Here is a 23163-nt window from a genome sequence, read left to right as displayed (position 1 = left end):
CTGCTCATTCTAGTTTAGTCACTCAATTTTTCTTTAATGATGCTTGTTAAGTTCACACTAAGGCATTACTAAATAATTATGCATAACCCTCATTATACAACAAGAGATTAACAACTTGGAAGAGTTATTATAGCTTAAGATCTTAGAGAGCAACCTAAAACTGATGATCATTAAAAAGTTTACTTGACATCAGTAAGTTAGACTTTGGAATGCATTACTGGTTGAGAATATCAGCTTCACGTTTCCAGAAATGGACCAGGCTTGTTATATTTTAAGTACACATTTTAAGGCCATATTAAGAGTAAAACTTTTTCTAAAGAATATGGTGTTAGGGTTTTCTACAAAAAATGACAAAACTTGCCTTTTCTACTTTGGTAAAATTAGAATTTAAAATGACTTACCAATTACAAGCCTGTATTTGGCGAGATGGGCTACATATTTAAGGGTCAGTCTTGAATCATATTTCTGTTGATTTAGCTCTAATTTTAGAAAGCCTATTTATTTGAAAGTATAATGAACTTACTAAAAATTAGAATCTCATAAAGCTAGTATTATGTAACTGAGTTTCTAAAAGAAGGTAGCAAGCAAATCCACTCGTTTAAAAACAAAACTTCCCCAGTATACTTAAATACGTAACTGTCAAATTTATATGGCATTCTGAAATTTTTAAAGCAATCACCACATCATCCTCATTTATTCTCACCATAATCTCCATTCACTTGGCAAGGCAGGTATTTTTTATCCTGTTTTACACATTAGGAGGAAGATACATGGTTCAGGAACATAACCAGCCTCCTACACTAAGGTGAAGGCAGAGTCAGAATCCGAATGCAAGTCCGTGTTCTTCTGAATAAGCCGTACTACTTCATATCCTACCATTCTAAAAAAGGCAATGATTTTCCCCTCGAGTGAGTTTTTGTCCAAAAAGGTACATTTATACTGCTCATTCCAGAGAAGAAACTGCCTCAGTAAACATAGTAAAAGAGGATGACTCACTTCTTGGATTTTTCCTGCATGAAATCAAGGAAAACAAAACCAAAAACCCACCATGTTCAATTCACTGACTTTAAATGAAGGATGCTTTGTGCCTGCTCACCTGTGCATTTTTGCTGATGAACGTTATTTAAACTATATGAGGCCTTACCTCCGGTTTGTCTAACAGAAGACAGCCAAGTTCATAGCAAGCATATGGCTGGACGTATAAGTTATTCTGACGACACAACTCATCTTTAACAGCGCGCTGAAAGAACTGAAAGTAATACAAAAGTTACTACAATTAACTCATTTTCCCACCTAAGGTTCATCGCATCTTCAGGAGACAGAAGGGGGGACTTATCTCTGTATTCTAGATGTTTGTTTTGGCACCTTATTTCTTCCCAACCTCATCCATATCTACAAGCCCGCTGCATGCTTGCCTCCAGGCTATGCTACCCATCGGTCAGCTCAATTTGTGCTTCTTCTATTTCCAGTTGACAACCTAGCCTCTACTGATCTTAATGCGGAAAACATCATGATCTGCATCTCAAAGTAACATACCAATATTTAAAACAGGAAGCACACAAGCCAAGAATCCACTCCTGACACGTATCTTGACTGTATCTTGCGGATACTTAAGTATGTGATCTAAAGCAGGCTACTCAGAGCTGTGTAATAACTATCATGACCCTGTGCTGAAAAAGTAATTTAAAATTGGAGCGCCTGAGTGGCTCAGTCGGTTAAACGTCCAACTTCGGCTCAGGTCACGATCTCGCGGTCCGTGAGTTCGAGCCCCGCATCGGGCTCTGGGCTGATGGCTCAGAGCCTGGAGCCTGCTTCCGATTCTGTGTCTCCCTCTCTCTCTGCCCCTCCCCCATTCATGCTCTGTCTCTGTCTCAAAAATAAATAAAACGTTAAAAAAAAAATTTAAAAAAAAAAAGTAATTTAAAATTATAAAATAAAAGCATGTCAACACTCTAGGATTTAAAAGTCAAAGTCCCCTACTACTGTACATGAACTCTTTTAAAGAGTAATCAAAATTACACTGGGATATACTTCAAAACATCCAACAACACAAAAACTTTAGAAAAATTCCCCCAACTATATTTGAAAATAATGAATGGTTCTCTTCCATATAGTATGTACACAGAATATCTTAAGCTAACACTTTTCTAGACTTTACCTCCAGGGTTGCTTTGGTAATCTGCAGTTACAGACACAGGAAAAGTGAACGCACGCTAACATATCTGATCATCTTGGGGATTTATCTAGCTATGAGGCTTCATTTTGCTCCTTTAAAACTGTCTGCATCCTTATTTCCTCCTTCTCCAACTGAGACTGTCATCTCTGATAAGTAACTCCTGCCAGAAGAAAAGCCTGTGTATAAAGAAGCAATGTAAGAATCTGAAGTTACACGTTACTAACTAGTATTCTCCACCAGCACCTTCCAGCATCTGAGAGGAGAGGACACGGATCGGTAGAGGGTTAAGCTCACACTGCGGCGAAAGGTCTGGTTTTGTTGAATGCTTTTTCCATTGTCCTTATTCCTAAGCACACATACAGGCTTTCACAGTCTATGTTCCTTGGCCACAGCATTAACGGTTTACCTGAACAGCATCTTCTGAGTTTCCCAGACATTTGTGTATGGCACCAAGAAGCAAATACTTTAATCCAACAACAGATGAATCATCCACTTCATGGCAAGCTTAAGGAGAAGTGAAAACAGCAGCAAGGATAATAATTCACTTAATTTCTTAAACATCATGAGTTAAGTATTTCATTGTTCAGTGACCTGAATATTCAGTTCACAATCCTGCCCCCTGAAACTCAGAAGGCTCCTTTTCCTCATCCATTAGTGAATACCCTTATTCAAAGAAAGGCAAAGATATCAAACATCTGGGCATCCAGAGGACTCGGAATTATATCATATTGTTAGTAGGAACAAGAAACCAATCTGCAAAGGCTACATACTGCGTGCAGGATTCTAACTATATGACATTCTGGAAAAGGCAAAACTCTGGAGGCGGTAGTTCCCAAAAGTCTGGGGGAGGGAGAGGAAGGGAGGAACAGCTGGAAGACAGGGGATTTTTAGGGCAGTGAAATATTCTGCAGGATACTACCTCTAAGTGTGGCTACATGTCAGTTCGTACTTGTCAAATCACACAGAATGTATGAAACAAAGAATGAACTCTAATGTATGACTAAACCCTAATGATGCGTCAGCATTGGTTCACTGGCTGTAACAAATGTATCCATCTGGGTGAGGAGGGAGGGGGGTGAGTAGGGGGGTGGGAGGGGTGGCAATGTTGATGGGGAGGCTGTGTGTATGGGGAAGTGAGGGGTGTGGTATGTGGAAACTCTAGTACTTTGTTTAATTTTGCTAAGAACCTAAAACTACTCTATAAAAATACTTCTAAAAAATTCTATCATATTAACTTCATAAGCCATATGGCGGGCACCTTTCCACGTTTGTACTGATGCACTGCACTCATCACTGAGGGGGCATCCGCCGTGACCCCTCCACTTCAAGAAGCTTGCCATCTACCACGCAGGATGGGCACACATGTTGGAGGATGTTACAGGAGTTTTTCCAAGGAAATGAAAAGGGTGGAAAATTGGAAACACAGTGGAGCTAACAGAGGAGGAAAGGAAGTTAACAGTTTCTATGGACCAACAGAGATACTGAGATTTGGTAAGATTTTATAAATAGATACACATACATATGTACACACATATACACACACACCTTTGTTTGTGGCTGGTTTAAGCCTCAATAAAAAGGTGATATTTGAGTAAAGACCTGAAGGAAATGAGTGAAGGAGCCACATGGATGTTCAGAAGCGCATTTGCAGACAGAAAGAAGAGAAAGTGCAAAGGCACTGAAGCCAGCGTGTGCCTGGTGTGTTCAAGAACAGTGAAGTGAGTGTGGCTGGAGCCTGGTGAGCAAGCAGGAGGAGCAGTGAGAGGCAATGGGGTGGACGAGGGGGGAGAGTGGTGGACAGATCAGAGCCCTGTAGGCCACCGAATGGACTTGGGCATTTACTTTAAATGATATGAAACCACAGAGGGTTCTGAGGCCCAAAATAACATGACTTCATTTAACAGGATCACTCTGGGCACTATGTTGAGGATATACAGAAATATTTTTAAAATGCAGAGGAAGAAGGGCACCTGGGCGGCTAGGTTGGTTAAGTGCCCAACTTTGGCTCAGGTCATGATCTCACAGCTCGTGTTCGAGCCCTGCACTGGGCTCTGTGTTTACAGCTCACAGCCTAGAAGCCTACCTCGGACTCTGTCTCCCTCTCCTGCCTGTGCGCTCTTTCTCTCTCTGCTCCTCCCCTGCTTGTGTGCTCATTCCCTCTCTCTCGCTCCCCCTTGCTCCCCCTCAAAAATAAACATTTAAATGTTTAAAAATAAATGGATAAATAAAATGCTGAGGAAGAATGCAGTGCACAGGGTGGGGGAAGGGCTACAAATGAAACCACAAGATGAGCACTGTAAGAATCCAAGTACATCTGCTGATGAAGGAAGTTACAGATGGGGGGTCGGAGAAGCTGAATACACAAAGCTGGGTCAGCACTTAATTAATGCATTTGATTGCTTTCATCCACTACCAGTTTTTTTCTGGAACTATTACTCTACAGAGATCTTCTCTGTACTCTACATGGCTGAATAGATTTGGATCATTACTGCTTAACACTGGGGAATGATAGAAACTAATCGATCTCAAAACTGCACTAATATTTAACAAAGATATTAAAGAATTATATCATGTTTACTCAAGAGCCTCCCTTTCTCCATGACCACATCATTGCTATTTATTTTGATACCTGGAAAGGGATTCAGAGAATATTTAGTCACATTAAGTGATAATCATTTCTATGCCTGTCAATTACAGCCTATTTTATATGTGCATTTGTGTCTGAATTCTCTCTACACAGTCTCGCATTTGTGCATTACAAAGAATAAAATTCTGTATTGTTCCTTAGAGTTAGACATTGCTAGACATTCTAGACTTGCATCAACAACCAGGGATTGTTTATTCTCTGTGAACTTTTCCCATAGCTATAATAAAAATGACTTTATGAAGGCTATATTACCATAACCTATGGTCCTGGGGTTTTTTTGTTTGTTTGTTTTTTTAGTATTTATTTATTTTTGAGAGAGAGAGCGAGCAAGCAGGGGAGGGGCAGAGAGAGAGGGAGACACACAATCCGAAGCAGGGTCCAGGCTCTGAGCTGTGAATACAGAGCCCTGTGCAGGGCTCGAACTCATGGACTGTGAGATCATGACCTGAACCGTAGTGGGACGCTCAACCAACTGAGCCACACACGCGCCCCCCCTATGTTTTTTTCAAAAATACATGAATCAAAAATCTAGGCTTCTAATTACAGTCCTAGGTATTTACTCAAGAGAAATGAGTATATGATGTCTACACAAAAGACAAGTACACTTATGATGTATACTTATGTTTGTAGCAGCTTTACTCATGATGGCTAAAAAAAACCAGGAACAAATCAAACGTCCGTTAACAGGAGAAAGGATAAACACACCATGGTACAGATTTAGCCCCACAGTGAAGTGTCACTCAGCAGGTGTAAGGAACGAACTACTGATACGGGCTACAACATGGATCACTCCCAGAGGTGCTATGCTGAACAAAGGAAGCCAAGCCAAGCAATGAAAAGTACACACGGTCTGAACTTCTATGAAGTTCAAGGACAGGCGAAAGTAATCTGTGGAGAGAGAAATCAGAACAGCGGTTGCCTTGGGGTGGGGACTGACTGAGAAGGTGCCCAAGGGAAATTACAGGGGTGGTTAGAAATGTTCTAGATCTTCATTGTGGCGGTGGATGCCAGCACGCATATATTTGTCAAAACTCAATGAAGCAGATACTACCTGTTCATTTTAATAAACGTGAATCAAACTTATATAAAACAAAGGGCTTTTGCTGGGGGAAAAAAACGTACGCATCCAGCAATCCCCAGGGCTATAAGAGTCGGCAACACTTTGCAGTCATTGCGCCTCAGCACGCACCGCCAACGATGTGAGCATGTCCGCACATTCCCGTGCTGCCTACACCTGTCACCTATATGCAACAGAGCGTTCTTCACCACTCCACCATCTAATCCAAGAATGGCAGATCTGTACTCTCTGAATCAGATAACACTAACGGGAAACCGAAGAAACCGGCCGATGAGTAGAGTTTTTTTATTACCTTGACTCATCCTCTGCAGGTTGGGGAAGGAGCAGTTGGGGAGGGCTTTCCACAGGTATAACACTTCAATGGAGGCCAGTACACACAACGCTCTGGTGGGAGCTACTTTCCGAAACCTCTCTGCCTGCAAGTGTGAGAATGATCACGCTGGGTTTGGGAAAACGAATTCAAATAAAAACATACTCGAGACATTAAAAAATGCACAGTTCATCTCTGACATCAACAACCCCCTCCAACAAAGCTAACAATGAGAACTTCTCTCTATATAAAAATTTTTGGCTTTCTAACCTTTAACGTATGATAGATATGCCTTTCATTCATTATTCAACTCCATCTACTGTTAAGATCCAGGGTGCATTCAGAAAACAGGATGAAAGTGGATTCATTTCAGTTTAAATCCAAGGAATTTATAAAAGCTGGGTGACCAGTAATAATGAATGGGCTTACGTGGAAGATGTAATTAATACTAGATGCATTTTAGTTACGGCTTTATTGACTTTTTAATTTTTTATCTAGTCCTAGTGGCCTCAGTGGTATTCCACATTATAATCCAGTTTATACTCAAGCTAAGTCACTAAATGTTCATTCATTAGTAACAAACTAAAATCATGGAAAATTCAGGATATGACAAGTTGTCATGTAACCCACAGTGATTCCACTAACTTTTTTTCCTAAAAAGTGTAGAATAAATTAGGGTCTTTGTCCCTGCAGTACTGGGCCTTTCTACTGGTACATTTGATGCATGTTTTTATTTTTTAGAAGGTCCAAATGTGATGTGTTCAGTAAATTATTGAGACTCAATAGTCTTTATCTCTTGCCTAGATTCTGCCAATTTCGATGCTTCTGAAACCACCCAACTCCTTAGACAGGTGCTTTCCCTTTCCAGATGTGCTCATTAGCTCTACAGGGTCTGTAATGTGTCTACCCACTCAAAGAAATAACATCTGTTTTAGTCACGTGCAGCAAAACCAGCACTTTCCATTCAAAAGAGAAGTATGCCCACGGGGGTAAATTTTCTCCACGGTGGCAAAGTGCACTGGCAAGTAAGTCGCTGGCTTGGATTAGGATTTCCTAAAACTTGTCCAAGATGGTGTCGGTTACAAATGCCCGTCACAAACACACACCAGATCAATAGGCTCCAACGTACCTTTTTCACTGAGAATTGTTCAATCTGATTGTTTTTCCTTTTGAAGAGCTTCTGAACTTCTTTAAACACTATCTGTGCCCCATCCACGTCACCGGTGGCTCCCTGACAAACTGCAAGAAACCATTGTTGTACTCCCTAAGTATCAGGGGAAAAATGCCACGGAAAGACACTCAGGCTGATGGTACTTGGAAAACGTTACCAAAGAAAAACACGGGAGGGAGCAAGTGTTACATAGAGGCCTACAACATCCTGTTGATTGTCACACCACTGACTCAACAACTACTTCCTTGGGTTCCCAGAGTTTTGTGGGGACATACAGGAAAACCGTGGTCCTGGTCCTCTCATTGGGCGCTAGTCTTGGACGTGACAAAATTCCCAGCTATTGGCACAGTGTGGTCTAGCTGAGGCCCACATACTCAGAAAGTGGAATAAAAAGGAATCTAGGAAAGAATGATAAGGAGCCAAGAAGATCATGAAGTTTCATGGTGGATGGAGGGTACCTCTCTGTGCCTGGAAAGAAAGTCATGAAATTAATCTTACACATGTTCGTGGGCCACCTACCACCTACAAGCCACCAGCAAGAACATGGAAGAAAACACATGCTTTAACCCTAAAGAAACGTAAATTTCAGCTGGAGAAAGAAGATACACACATAGTCCCATAGCTATAATGTATATGTTGATAAGAGCCTTGAGGGTAGGAAAACCAAAGTGCTTTTGGAAAGCCTCAGGAAGAGAAAGGAAACATTTCTTTCTGGAGTGATCAGGAGCTAGGAGTCAGTCTGAGAGCCTTGGAGGATGGTAAGATTTTGGCAGCCTGCACACAATCTTCATCCTACCCCAAGCCCCAGGCAAAGACTTAATCATACTTGCTTCATTTTGTATCTCTGAAGGTGAAACTTTACCAACTTTACCAACCACTCTTCTCAACTACAATGGCACTGAATTCATTTATATCAATTTTTTTTCTTAGATGTTGTCTTTGGCACATATTTTTCAATCCCCAGCTGGAATGTCCATTGATTTCCTAATTCCTCCTTTATTCGAGCGCCCCTAAAACTAGGTGGTCCTCTATTCACATTTTGGGGTGTGGTCAAGCAGAGCACCAGGCCACGGCATGTCACAGGATGACACCTGTCAGCAGGGCCAAAGAAGCAAAGACACCAAGACTCAGAGAAGGCTGTGGATGTCAAGGTGATGGGAGAAGCAGAAGATTTTCTGCTGGGAGCATGAGGGATTAAGCTGAATGTTCAAGGGAGGGGCAACCACATTCCGTTAGGAAAGCGGCCCTGGTCAAAAGGACAGGGTATGAATTCATCCAAAATGACCTCATCTCCTGCAGCTTTGGCATCTCAAAAACAGAAGGAAATGCAGTGATTGTTGTGTATACCAACCCCATCAGGCTATAGATCAGAGAATGTAAAGGTCCAAGAAAGTTAAAAGACTTGCCTAAGGTCACCCAGTAAGCAAATGAAAAAGGAGTAATGTCTGCTGCATGTAGTCTGACATCCTTCTCCGACAATCTGTAACTTTCTTAGTCACATAGTTTAAAAAAGGGACAGATGGTGGTGATGGCTGCATAACCGTGTACATGCACACTATGCCACTGAACTCAAAAATGGTGAAAATGGCAGATTTTACATCATGTGGATTTTATGACAATTGAACAGTACAGGAAACTAAGTCCCTGGTGGCAGTGTTTCTGGTCCCTGAACATCCATCTGCCTGTCGACATGTACCTGTCCTTCAGGGCCAATTCAAATGGCAGCTCCTGCGAGATGGCAGAAAGCTTGACAGAAGTGATCGTCCCCTTCCTGTGTATGCTTTGTAGTGGAGCTCCTGACACCTCTTACCATCTGCACAAAATCCCCTTGCAAAGGCAGAGACTAGTCTTTCGTGCTTTATCAGCTCCCACAAACTGGTATAGTCCTGGGATTTCCAATATTTGGAGAAAAAATACTCCTCTATATAGCCGCGTTGCACATTTATTTGTTCCATGATCAACAAAGATTAAAAAAGAAACAGCTGCCCACGAGTGACTATGTGACTCAATAACATGTTAACAACTGATGGCTGTGCTGTTGTGAAGACCTCTGCTTTTCAGTTCATGCATTCAACATGTTGGGCACACGGAGGCTACTCAGGAAATAGCTGGTACTTTCATCGGAGATGCCTGTGGGTTCTATAAAACAACTTTTTTTTTAATGTTTATTTTAGTTTTGACAGAGAGAAAGACAGAGCATGAGCAGGGGAGGGGCAGAGAGAGAGAGAGAGAGGGAGACACAGAATCTGAAGCAGGCTCCAGGCTCTGAGCTGTCAGCACAGAGCCTGATGCGGGGCTTGAACCCACAGACCGCGAGATCATGACCTGAGCTGAAGTCGGATGCTCAACTGACTGAGCCACCGAGGTGCCCCTGTAAAACAACTCTTAAGGTGTGAGACAAAGTATATTCACCACTATACTGAAAATAATCCTATTCAAACATAAGCTACAGAGCCATACAAAAATGGATGCCCTAGGGGGACTGTAGTCAAGAGTGTAGGTATAAAGAGCTTTCATGTTGACTCAAAATGAACCACAGTTTTAGAACATCCAGGATATGCACACTTGCCACTGTTAATTCTCTTAAACAGATCAGTTAGGGGACTGGAATAACAGGAAATCCTTCATTAAACGCAAATATTCAGGGAAATGAGAGATTTAAAATTATGTCTGAATTTTAAAGAATCACTTATATGGCCATGTAAGGAGAGTTTATCAGAAGCAGAAAATGCACAGCCACTTGGTACTTTTAATTTCCACCTCTGCAAGTGTACATCATGATGGCATGACGGCACTTTATGCATCTCAGGGCACAGACATCCCTTTCTCCACCAGGTGGCAGCATATCTTTATCTCCTGAGAGGAGGCCAAAACATGCACTCTTACTCATATCAGCAATGACAAGCGGTCTCTGCTAAATGATAGGCAGTGTTCAAATACCTCATGTTCTACAAAATTACACTGTAAATTTAAGAAGGTTTTAATAAGTAAAACAAGGTTGGAGCAGACTACTCAAATGCAACTTTGTAACCAGGGCACTAGTGATCCAAACAAAAATATTAACACAATTTAAAAGACATGTTAAATTCCTTAAAAAATATTTAAATTCTTAAAAACTAAAAACCATATTGTAGAAAGTAAAGGATAGGAGTTAAGGGTAGGCTGAGGCTGCTTAGGGCAAAATACACAGAAACCCTCACAATAAGCGTTTTCAAAACAGAGCCTATGACCAAACCAGCAGAAAGGGGGAGCTGCTGTGCAGGACTGAGTCAGTCACCGCTGGGTGACTAGGTAGCACAGAACATTAACATGCTACGGAAAAGGAAGGAGAGGAAGGAGAACCCCACGTCTTCTTGACATCTCCCTCCCATCCGCCAATGTGTGTGGTGAACTCACCACAGAAATAAGCTACTCACCTGCAGTTAAATAGGCGTAATAGCACTGGGACCACCTGGACTCATTTTTCAGCCTCTCAAAGGAATCAAATGCATCCTTGAAATTCAGCTCTATCATGCTGCACCAACCTATGAAAGAAATATTTTTAGTATGGGACCCCAAAGTCATGATTCATATCCTGTCTTTAAGCTAGGAATCTGATACAGCTGACCATCTTTGTCTCAGTGCCACATGCACACTACCTGAAAACCTGAAGACTTTTTTTTCTCTTAAGTATTTTCAATGTGACATTTTGCATAAGGCACAACAGCACTTCTGACTTCACAACCCATTAAGCAGTATGGAAGCAGTACACAGAATGACATAAAGATTTCCATGAAAACACCCTAATTTGTATCCTACACTCCAATTTGGGTGGTGAGATTAATCTAAGTACAGGAGTACTTCTCCAAGAGCAGGCACAGACACAGAAAAGGAAGGACTACTGTTAGATTATATACATAGTGAGGATCTCAAACAGTCTTCAAGCACCCGGGTGCTCCTTAATGATTATTAATTCTCGAACCCTTGTGAGAAGTAGAGACAACAAGCCAGTTAGAGATTAAGTACCCCCCCCCCCCCCCCGCCCCTCTCCAGGTTGGCAGCAGAGCTGAGAAAGAACCCCCTCTTTCCCAGATCAAAGCACCAGGAGACAGGCATTCTGGGAAGAAGTGGCAGCCACAAAAATGCAGGGAATTCTACCCTCATTTTTACAACAGTACCTGCCATTGCCACATCCCCCTGTGTGCCTGGGCACCTGGCATACTTCTAATTCTACTAGAGGCTTGCTAAGGTGGCGGACGGTGTTCTCATTTTACCAAGGAGAAAATCTAAGGCACAGAGAGGTGGGTGAGACTTGCTCAAGGCCACAGAGCTTAGAGGGAACTGCTAAGGACTCAAGGCCACTGCTCTCTGCTATCTACCTCCTGCTATATCTGCTTGTCGTGAAGTACTTGTGCCATCTTGGACCTGCCTTTTTAGTACAGGGATGAGAGAGATCCACACTTCCAGAAAATCCAGTGTCAATTCTATGGGATAGGAGAAGTAGACATAGGACAGTAAAAATCGGGGCTGACAATGTCCATCCTGTAAGATGGGAATTAAGTGCAAAATATGTAGAGGTACCAATGAATCTGAATCAGAAGCTGAGTTACAACTGGGCTTCTTTTTCTTGGGTTAACCTTGCTAATAGGCCTCAGGGTTAGGCTGTGATGATTTCCAAGCTTCCTTCAGCTCTAACCCTCCACACTGCCACAGACCTGAAAATGCTGCACCAAAAAAAGAGGCCATCATAATCATTGTGCAATACATGCACATATCAAATCGTTAGGGCATACAACTTGAATACAGTATATGTCGATTATATCTCAATAAGTGGAAGAAAAAAAAGAAAGCAGTATCTTAAGAACGAAAAAAAGGCCACCAAATCTAGGCCTTAATTCAAGTTCTTTGAAATACATTCCATCCTACATTATGGCTACTACCCAGAGCTCCAGCAGGGTTTGTATCATATACAAATATTTTTTCCACTGGATTATACCTCATCTCTTTTCCCTAACCCATAACAGGTATTTAAAACACAATACTGTTTCACTAGGAAGTGCCCAGTCTTTTAGTTTGTACTTCTCTTTAAAAAGATTTAGAGGCACCTGGGTGGCTCAGACAGTTGAGCGTCTGACTTCAACTCATGTCATGATCTCACAGCTCATGGGTTCGAGCCCCGCGTCAGGCTCTGTGCTGATAGCCCAGAGCCTGGAGCCTGCTTCAGATTCTGTGTCTCCCCCTGTCTCTGCCCCTCCCCCACTTGTGTTCTGTCTCTGTCTCTCTCTCTCAAAAATAAACATTAAAAAAATTTTTTTTAAAAGATTTAAAGTTATTCAGGAAGACAACTATGTCCACAGCGTATCAGCAAGTGGCAAGCATCCCAGGGTCCCAACCTGACAGGTGTCAAAGGCCTCCTGTGCACCCCCCATTTGTCCTTTTCTCTCTGCAGGGAGCCTTAGAGTTCCAGTCTTCCTGTTGATTCCATCACTGCCTCATTATTTCTCCTCACCCTGGCCCCCTCATTCCCTTTCTAGGTGCTGTATGATGTGACCTTGCCCTACTGGGCTGAAACCCTAACAAATATGAAGCCCTTATTACAACGTGTCATTATTTCAAACCCAAACTTGTATGGATTCTCCTCCGCAAGACAGAGCACCTGCTACAAAAAAGGACTGTGGAATTACTAGGGTAAACAGGACAGAATTTAGTGCAGTCAGCAAAAAACTGAGTAACAGCTTTGGGGAAGAGGGAGAAAGCTGTAAGCAAGTAAGTATTTCCATGTCTGTTTATAAATGTGTCTGCAGGAGGGAGGTGAGCAGAAGGAAGGAAGCTAACACATGTGGAGGGTGTTCTGAGGACCAGGAGCCCCACCTGACACTCGTTCCTACTGCATCTAAATCTCACAACCACTGAGGGCAGGCACCCGAACACTCATGACAACCATGAGGCTTAAACCATTTGTCCCAGGTCTTTGAGCTAGTCGGCAGAAGGGCTGGGATTGGGGTCAATGTGCCCAACTCTCTCCCACGCTGTATTTTTCTTTTCAGGTAAACACCACTGTGAGGGAGGAAAACTTAGTTTTGGATTCCAATGTACAGTCCGGTAAGGTTATTTACAAATGAGTTTTAGTCAATTCTTTTCACAGGACCTATTATCCTAAAATCAAATGTTCTAAAGAGTAAACTAACGCAGTAATGACAATCACGGAGATAAGTTATCACCCCTTGTGCTCTGATGACAAAGTCTTACCATAAATGGCAGCAAGTATTTTACAGAAGATACAAACTGAACAGCATTAATAATGCAAACGTGCACAAGAATGAAGACTTGTGACAGGAAGCTAGACATCCAGCCGGACACAAGCAGAATGCATGAATGCCAGGTCGTGACAAGAAGCTGGACAGACATTTCATATTTACCGATTTCATACAGACAGACATGCTGGATCTCTCTCTGATCTATCGCAAGTTCCAAAGCAGTATGGAAAGAAGTCAAGGCACTGTTGATTTGACACTGAGGAAAGAATGAAAACAGAGTTACTGGCTAAGAGCTGCCATGAACATTACAATCCTTTCCATTCCAATACGTCTTCTTCCTTAACAGTCATTTTAAACAGATTAAACAATTTAGAGATTTCTGGGGGCGCCTGGGTGACTCCGTCAGTTAAGCATCCAACTTCGGCTCTGGTCCTGATCTCACAGTTGGAGGGCTTGAGTCCCGCATCGGCCTCTCTGTGCTGACAGCCTGGAGCCTGGAGCCTGCTTCAGATTCTGTCTCCCTCTCTCTCTGCCTCTCCCTACTCATTCTCTCCTTCCCCCACCGCCCTCAAAAAAAAACATTAAAAAAAAAAATTTAAGATTTCTGGAACGTTCCAATTTGTCTCAGTTGTGAGATGAACCTGGCTAGGCACAAAACACTTCTTTTGCTCTGGCGGGAGATGCCCCCACTGAGGGCTTGCTCACGCCTTCTCCTACAGCATACTTTTCAGACTTGGACCATACAAAGGACTTGCTCCACTGTAACTGCTAATCCAGCCCCTGGTTACCAGAGAGGTCCTGCAAGGACAGGGTCTAGATTTCACCCTCCTGTTTATACAACAGGCATATATTAGAGATAACTACAGGTTTGGTTTCACGCCCCCAGTACTGCAAATACTGCAACAATGCGGGTCAGAGGAATTTTCCGGTTTCCCAGTGCATACAAAAGTTACGCTCCTACTATACTGTTGTTTAAGTGTGCAATAGCATGATGCCCAAAAAACAGCACACATATCTTAATTAAAAAATACTTTATTGCTAAAAAACGCTGGCCATCATCTGAGCTTTCGGCAAGTTGTAATCACAGATCACCATTAACAATAACAAAAAACTTCAAAATATTGCCAGGATTACCCAAATGTGACAGAGACATGAAGTGAGCAGATGTTGCTGGAAAAATGGCGCCAACAGACTTCACGGAGGGTTGCCACAAACCTTCAATTCGTAAAAAACCCCAGATCTGCAAAGCGCAATAAAGGACAACAAAAGGGAGTGTGTCTGGCCCCGCCCCAGGCCAGAAAGACCCCCATCGGTATTGAGTGACTGCGTGAAGCCTCCTTTAATCCTGCCCTCAGCTCGCTCTCCCTTCTGTGACCCACTCCGCCTGCCATACAGTCCTAGGTCAATTCTGTACCTAAAATGCTGTCTGATTGCTCCCAGTCATCACCTCTCCTCTACCCACACTCACTTCTGACTTTTGCATTAATCTAGTACTGTCCAGAGTCCAGCAGACTCTCCCAGGACTGTTCTCACTCCTGATTAAATACATTTAGTGCTTCTTTCCACTAAAGAGCCCTTTCAAAGTCTGCCAACCTCATACCAGAGCACCTGATAAAAGCACCTAAAAAGCATCAACAGCATAAAAGAGTTCAAGTCAATCCTAAATACAGCAAAGACAGGTGTTAACAAATACAAATCCTAAATGCCCTACAAATTTGGCACAGCCCTGTTCTCAGGGGCCTTCCCTGCCCCTGCAGGTGTCATTCCATGCCCGCTGCCCCACACTCAGCCCTCCCTGGGGTCCCCTTTGTGCCCGTTCTGCTGATCCCTGGCCACCAACTTTTCGGGGTCCCTACTGCCTCTTCTCCCCACAGACAGCCAGGCAGGGGCAGGGAGGATCACAAATGAGAGCCTGCGGCATTTCGCAGATCTCGGCTCCTTTAGTGATGCATGGTCACTGCAGGAGGCCTCTTGGACACCCGCATGCCACACAGATGAGTCAGGGAGATCCTCGGGACAGCCAATGACTCAGGAACATCGTAAGCCAAATGACTCGTGAACCAAGGCCTCGGCTGAATCAATAACTATTCGCGTCCCATAGTAACACTTCACTGGGCCAGGACGGTTCGGACTGTGGTGTTCAATCCCTTAGCACCATCTACGGAGGCGAAGAGAGGACATACATCCCCGCGCCAGTGACTCCTGTTCTCGAGGAGGTTAACATCTAGTTGGAGGTAACCTCTTAGGAATGTGAGACAGGCCCAACCCTGTCAGACATTCACACTGGATGTAAGCACATAGCCACCAAGGTCCCAAAGAGGCAAAAAAATAATAATATTATTTTCAAAAATTTTTAAGATCTCGTATGCAGTGTGCATGTGTGTGCGTGCACAGGACGCTCATCACACCGCCCGCTTCCCCTTTCTGGATCAACACTTCTTTCCACACATCACACACACACTCAATTTAGCCCGTTTGCACAAAACCGCAGTGCTGGCAATTCTGCTTTGCAGGCATCTCCTCAGTTTGCTAAATTCCTGACCCTCAGTGGTCCCACACAAAATACTTCTGGATGAGCCACTGCCACCAAGCTGTCTCCAGCTGCAGGACAATGCAATGCCACACCGCCCTTCAGAAGACCAAAAACTACTTGTGAACACTAATTACCGGGCAACTACTAAGTGCCTAGGATGGTACCGGCTTGAGGTACAAATCACAGCAAAGCTTTAAATGCAAGTGTAGGAGAGACAAAAAGAAAAAAAACCCATCTGAATGAACATTGTTTCCCTTAACCCTTTCAAAAATCTGAGATCGCCATGTATTCGGTTCCATTTTCAGATGGAGAAACGAAGGTTCCAAGAGGTGGAGTAGTTGGATCAAGGTCAACAAGCTAGCAGCAGACTAGCACTCGCTCTGCTGTGCCTGCCTCCAGAGCGAGCTTTCCTCAGGCAGGGCACATCCAGGCCCCATTACATTAAAAGCCTTGAGATGGGGAGATTATCCTGGATTATCAGGGTGGACCTAAATGCAACCACAAGTGAGGGAAGCAGAGGGGAGGAGGCGACGTAATCACAAAGGCACAGACTGGAGGCACAGCCACAAGCACAAGAACCATCAGAGCCCACGAAAGGTCTTCTGGGCCTCCAGAGGGAGGGCAGCCCCGATCACTTTGATTTCAGCCAGTGAAACAGAGTCTGGACTTTGGACCTCCAGAGCTGTGAGAGAATAATGTCTGCTGTTTTAAGCCACCAAGCTTGTTACATGGCCTTAGAAAGTGAGTACAGGGTCTTGCTTTCAAAATTAAACTGTGAAGAAAGTACCGCTGATCCTTCCGTTTGTTAGAAGCGCTCTGACAGAACACGAGACCACTATGGAGCTTAGCGATACTATTCCAAGAATAAGCATAACTACAAAATAAATGCTAGTTCGGCCTGATTACTCATTAAGGAATTGCAATGAACAGACATTAAAATGGTGAAAACAGATTTCCCCTTTTTCACCAAAATAATTTAAAATAAAAATAATCCAATACGGGTTTTTAGGATTATAAATTCTAATATTCACAACAGAGCAGAGAAAGGAGAATAATCCTCAATTTGATACTTGATTCACAGCCTAATTTTTTGAGGAAATACACATACGCTGGGCTCAAGAGAATACAGAAAACGGGCTAGCGTGAAATAGCCGCGAAGCCCAGAATCGGAGGTCAAGTACCACCTAGGCTTTTGTCTGGTGAATTACCCACGGACACTGTATCACAAAAACTGCCTGAAAGTCTCCATTTCTTCACTGGTAAAATGAGGAAATAATGTTGGCAAGCCTCTGCTAAAGCATGAGTCTTTGCCAAATTAAATGGAGCATACTTGCTGCCAAATTAAATTCAGCACAATGTGTAAGTACTGCTTTGTTACTACAGAGACACAGAGCGTTCTTCCAGCCATTCAGGACTTCTTTCTGGATGGCTGTACTCCTAGGCAGTTTATGATACTTGCGGCGACTGTCAAAGGGCTTTGTTCCTCCATCATATTCTGCGAGTGAATGCTGCCGGTATGGAGGAAAACTCTGGATGTTTGCAGGATGATTTTGCATATGTCACATTATTATACTCATGGATCCTCATGATTGTTTTAGCTTTTTCTCTTGGATCTGGGGAGATATTCAAATCATTTGCAAATAATGACAGTGTTGTCTCTTCCTCTACAAGAGACTTAATTGGAGAGAACCACCAGTTAAAATGCTGTTAACAAGCACAGCACGCTTCGCTTTATTCCCTCGCTTTATTCCCGTCTTTAATGAGGATGTTCTAACGTTGCAACATTAAATATAGCTTGAGGCACGTTTTTAGTAGATGCCACCTTTACCAAATAAAGAAAAGCCCTTTCTATTTCTAATTTGCTAATAGTTTCTTGGTTTTTGTTTTTTTTTTTAAGTGGATTTCATTAAATGCTATTTGGGCCTCTACTGATGGGACTGTGCGGTTTTATCAATTACCTCCTTAATGCAGGTCATAACAGGAACACATTTCCTGAGGCTGAACGACGCTGGCCTTTCTGAAATAAGCCCTACTAAGGTCATAATACAGCATATCAAAAATACATTGTTGGATCTAACTTACTAATATTTATTTAGAGCTTCTATGTTCAGAATGAAGTTGACCTATAGGTTTTTGTTCAGTGCTCTCCTCTAGGAGTTTTGGTATCAGGATCATACCAGAACTAGCAGACTTGTAGAAAATATTTTCATACTTTCTATGCTCTGGAACTATAAATAACTAGTTCACTACAAAGCCACGCCTTTCAATTGAATAATTCATTTAAAATGTTTAAAATACCATAACTTCAATTTTTTCCTTTAATGGAGACACGACATAACAGAGAATGTTAAAATTTAGTCAATAGTACCAGATTTCAGCGCCAACTTCACAAACAACACAGTTTTGGGCCTTGAGAAAAAAATTATAATTTTCAGGAGATCTTGAAATAAATGAATTAATGCACACACAATGCTCTTGGGGAAGGTACATTGCCTTTAAAAACAGGTGTATGTCATGGGGCACCTGGATGGCTCAGTCGGTTTAGCAGCCAACTTCAGCTCAGGTCATGATCTCACGGTTTGTGAGTTTGAGCCCCGCATCGGGCTCTGTGCTAACAGCTCAGAGCCTGGAGCCTGCTTTGGATTCTGTGTCTCTCTTGCTCTCTGCCCTTCCCCTGCTCATGCACTCTCTCTCAAAAATAATAAATAAACTTTAAAAAATAAAAATTAAAAAAAATAAAAATAGGTGTATGTTACCTGTTAGTAGTGCCAGGAAATCACAATATTGTTTTCCAACATTTAGAAAGAGGATTTGCAATAAATGGTAAGTAAGCTTCTCACAATTTGTTTTAGACTACTGGGAGAAATTCTAGATTCTTTCCTGTAGACATAATTAAGAGCCATTTAAGATTCTACCACAAACATATAAATCTGTATTCTTGCCTAACCCAAACACAGACATACCTAGAGACACAAGGGACAAAGGAAAAAGGAAACATGTAAGTGGCCACAAATCCCATTTTCCAAGTTTAAAAATGTAAGCTATTTCCACATCAATATATTTTTAAAGCCCTTTAGAAAGTAAAGATTTCAGGGCACCTGGGTGGCTCAGTCAGTTAAGCAGCCAACTCTTGATTTTGGTACAGGTTATCTTACGGTTCCTAAGATTGGACCCCTCATCAGGCTCCACACTGACAGCACGGAGCCTGCTTGGGATGCTCTCTCTCCCTCTCTCTGCCCCCCCCCCGCCCCCACTCGTACGCACTCTTGCTCTCTTTCAAAATAAATAAACTTTTTAAAAAAAGATCTCAAAGTACAAATATGAAAACACAAAGAGTCCGAATAATTTTCAGAGTCATCACAGTAAGCTTGCAGTTACTAATGTTACATTCTATTCTACTCAAAGATTCCCACTAGCAATACCAAGCTGCGAAGATACATTAAATTCAGATAGCAAGCAAAAGGTTCCCTTTGTAGAGTCGTGGGGGGGGGAAAAAAAGGTGTTAATGGAAACAAGGCCAAGTCCTTTTGGAGACCTGACCCAGACTCTGGTGCCAAAAGGACATCAAATTCCAGACTTCCCTGAATCTGTAAGGCAAGATTCCACTTCCCCAGCGAACAGTTTCCTTTTGTGCCACCACCAAATTCTGTTTAACATGAAATGATAGCATTCAATTGCCGACAAAAAGGTCTCAGCTCAGAGCCAGTCCACTGGCATTCAAATAATGTTGGTACCACTTAATTCTGTGGTGTTAAACACAAGAGAGGAGATCGCTGTTTGTGGTGGCAAATCCAAGAACATGATAGTTCCTGTGGACCCAGCCACTAGGAGAGGGTGTTCCTATGTGGACCACTGTAACACGCAGTTGAGCATTTTCAGCTGTTAGATATGGAAGTTTGTAAGATACAGGCACATTCTTTCAAGAGGTTTTAAGTAACCAGGAAGCAGAGTTTGTCAGGCACAGGCAGAATTCCTGAGATGTGTCCAGAATGTCAAGAACACAGTATGTACTCTGCAAGTAAGAGCCTGTGCGTGTGTTAGACGACGAAAGGGTTTAGGGCGCCTGGGTGGCGATTAAGCGTCTGACTCCTGATTTCACCTTGGGTCATGATTTCACAGTTGGTGAGTTCAAGTCCCATGTCGGGCTCTGCACTGACAGCCTGGAGCCTGTTTGGGATTCTCTCTCTGCCTCTCCCCACCCCCTCAAAATAAATAAACTTTAAAAAATATATTTGAAAAAAGAGAACAAAAAGGGTCACAAAGTATCTAAATTCATGAGGCACCTGGGTACTAAATATACATGAAATATATATAAATACATAAAAAGCACCAAATATTCAGAATACTAAATATTCATAAGACATTAATATTCAGGTGGCCTTAATCTGACCATCCATTGGTGACACCCGTGCTGGTACCGTGTGTCCTCTACCCAAGAAACACTAATAAAACCCGAGGGTCCACTGCTTTACTGTGGCCAGTCGTACAGAGCGATGCAAGGCATTACATGCGTGTATGCTGGGCCTCAGGTAGCACGGCCTTTCCCCCCGCGCCGGCACTCCATCCTCAGAGCATTAACCGAGGCTACCCTTTTCACTTGCTTCTTGCTGTTTTACACTGATTTGATAAACCATGTGGTTCATGTCTACTTTAAATTGGCGTGTGACTCTTTCCATTTTGACCCCTGAGAGAATTTTGGCACATTGAGGGAATGTGCAGGGCACCGTACTCAGAGGCTACCAGGGTATCTGAGGTGCCTGTGAAAAGAAAGGAAAACCCTAAGCGCCTGTGAGGAGACACTAATTGGCACTGATAGCTGTGATGTGTGGAACTGCATCCCCCCAAAATTCATATGTTGAAATCCTAATCCTCACCATCTCAGAATGTGACTGTGTTTGGAGATAAGGTCTCTAAAGAGGTAACTACATTAGAATGAGGTCTTTATGGCAGGCCCTAATCCAATATAACCGGAAGCCTCATAAGAAGGAAGGAGATGAGGACCCAGGCACGTGTGCACACACACAGGAAAGAACACATGAAGACACAGGGAGGAGACTGCTCTCTACAAGCCAAGGAGAGGAGGCTCAGAAGAAAATCAACCCTGCAGACTTCCAACCTCAGGACTACAAGACAACTAATTTCTGTCCCCTTTCTGTAGTTCCTTGTCATGGCAGCCTGAGGAAACGAATACATCAACTGTCAGAGGTCTCCTTTCTCTGGGGAGCCATTCCCATACATGATGGGAATCAGAAGGGTCCTGCTTGTCTGGAAAAGCTTTCTGGTCTTAGGAAGGGTGTGAGTACCTGACCGAAGATAGCAGATCAGACCACCTGCTCCTCCCTCCCCCTCAGAATCCACTCCTGGAATTTTTCTTACAGGTGATGAACGGGGGCAGGTTTGGTCTCTGCGTGCATGTATGTGTATGTGTAGGTCTCTCCATGTGTGAGAGTGCATATATGGTACATCTAAGTTATTCCCTATACAGATTGTGGATTAATTTGTATAAATACAAGACTACATGTCCCAAAGGTTTTATGAATTTACATATGTACCAACAGTTTATAAGAGACCATTTCCCTAAACCTTTTCCCAACAGAGAATGTTTTTCAGCATTTGCCAATTATGTTTTCCCTTGTTTTAATTTGCAGCTCATTGATTCTATCATGGGGGTAAAAGGTTACTCACCATTTGTGCATCTTATTTTATGGATTGTCTGTTCAGGTATTTTGTCTATTTTTCTTTTTGTCTGTTTATCCTTCTACTACGTTCTATGTTTCTAAGAGTTCTTTCTATGTTAAGGACACTAATTCTAGCTTTATTCTCATTTTTTAAAAAAACTTTGTTTACATTATAATATAGGAGTTCATTTATAGGTCAGTTCTACCAGTATTTTGATCCATGTACTACCAATTCTGTCACTCTTTTTCTTAAACAAACTTTAAAACCAAAGCATTATTGGGGAGCCTGGGTGGCTCAACTGGTTGAGCGTCCGACTTCAGCTGAGGTCACGATCTCACGGTTTGTGGGTTCGACCCTCGCATCGGGCTCTGTGCTGACAGCTCGGAGCCTGGAGCCTGCTTCGGATTCTGTGTCTCCCTCTCTCTCTGCTCCTCCCTGACTTGTGCTCTGTCTCTCAAAAGTAAATAAGTGTAAAAAAATTTTTTTAGAATGATTTATTTTTGAGAAAGAGGGAGAATGAAAGGGGGAGGGGCAGAGAGAGAGGGACAGAGAGAGAATCCCAAGCAGGCTTTGCACTGTCAACTCAGACAATGACGTGGGGCTTGATCCCATGACCTGAGCCTCAACTAAGAGCCAGAAGCTCAACCAACTGAGCCATCCAGGCACACCTAATGTTTTGGTTTTACACAGTCCTTGATTGGGGAGGATGGAGCCTTTAATACCACCACACACATGGAATCTACAAATTATGTGTAATTGAGGGGACTTTTCAAAATGCCATAAATATGGCTGCTCCCATTCTGACAAAAACCCAGGAGCTATAAAAACAGAACTATCATCACAGCACAATGAAGAAAGGCAAAAGGCAAAAGGCAAGGGGCCGGAGTATTCATTCAAGGTGCACAAACACCTGTGCCCTCTCACACTCACTCACTCTTGAAGCCCTGGTGTCTGGAGCTGGGCACTGGTCAAGGCATTTGAGATACCCAGTGACAGAAAGAGTCCCTGCTTCGTGGAGATTGCTTTCTCATTCTAAGGGGGAGAGCCAGACCATGAGCAAAGAAGAAAGAGACTTCACCCTGAGTGTGCAGTGAACAGGAGTCTCTGGGCAGAAATGAGGAGGGTTGGTAAAGGAGACAGGGAGACCAGTGGCAGGAGTGAGGCCAACACATCCAATACCACAGTCATGGAAGGTTTCCCTGAGAAGGTGACCGAAAGTGGCTCTCCCATCCCTCAAGTTCCACCTCCTCCACCCTCTCTTCCCCAGTCATCCCCACCAACAGTGACCACCCATTCATTTGGCACTTTCATTGCCTTGAGCCATTACCTTTTC

General features: G+C 42.9%; 1 protein-coding gene across 1 annotated transcript in view; it reads right to left on the bottom strand.

The window, feature by feature from the left end:
* TTC39C (tetratricopeptide repeat domain 39C) overlaps window positions 1-23163 on the bottom strand; it is a 106756-nt gene that overhangs the window by 1609 nt on the left and 81984 nt on the right. The window contains exons 7-12 of the mRNA XM_042963249.1: window positions 13781-13874; window positions 10799-10906; window positions 7341-7450; window positions 6194-6317; window positions 2583-2680; window positions 1145-1249 (exon numbers count right to left, since the gene is read on the bottom strand). Coding sequence (XP_042819183.1) covers window positions 1145-1249; window positions 2583-2680; window positions 6194-6317; window positions 7341-7450; window positions 10799-10906; window positions 13781-13874 — 639 coding nt within the window. The remainder of the gene's footprint in view (window positions 1-1144; window positions 1250-2582; window positions 2681-6193; window positions 6318-7340; window positions 7451-10798; window positions 10907-13780; window positions 13875-23163) is intronic.

Source organism: Panthera tigris, chromosome D3 (genome assembly GCF_018350195.1).
Source record: "Panthera tigris isolate Pti1 chromosome D3, P.tigris_Pti1_mat1.1, whole genome shotgun sequence".
NCBI classification, from domain to species: Eukaryota; Metazoa; Chordata; class Mammalia; order Carnivora; family Felidae; genus Panthera; species Panthera tigris.
This window is presented reverse-complemented; position numbering and strand designations above follow the sequence as displayed.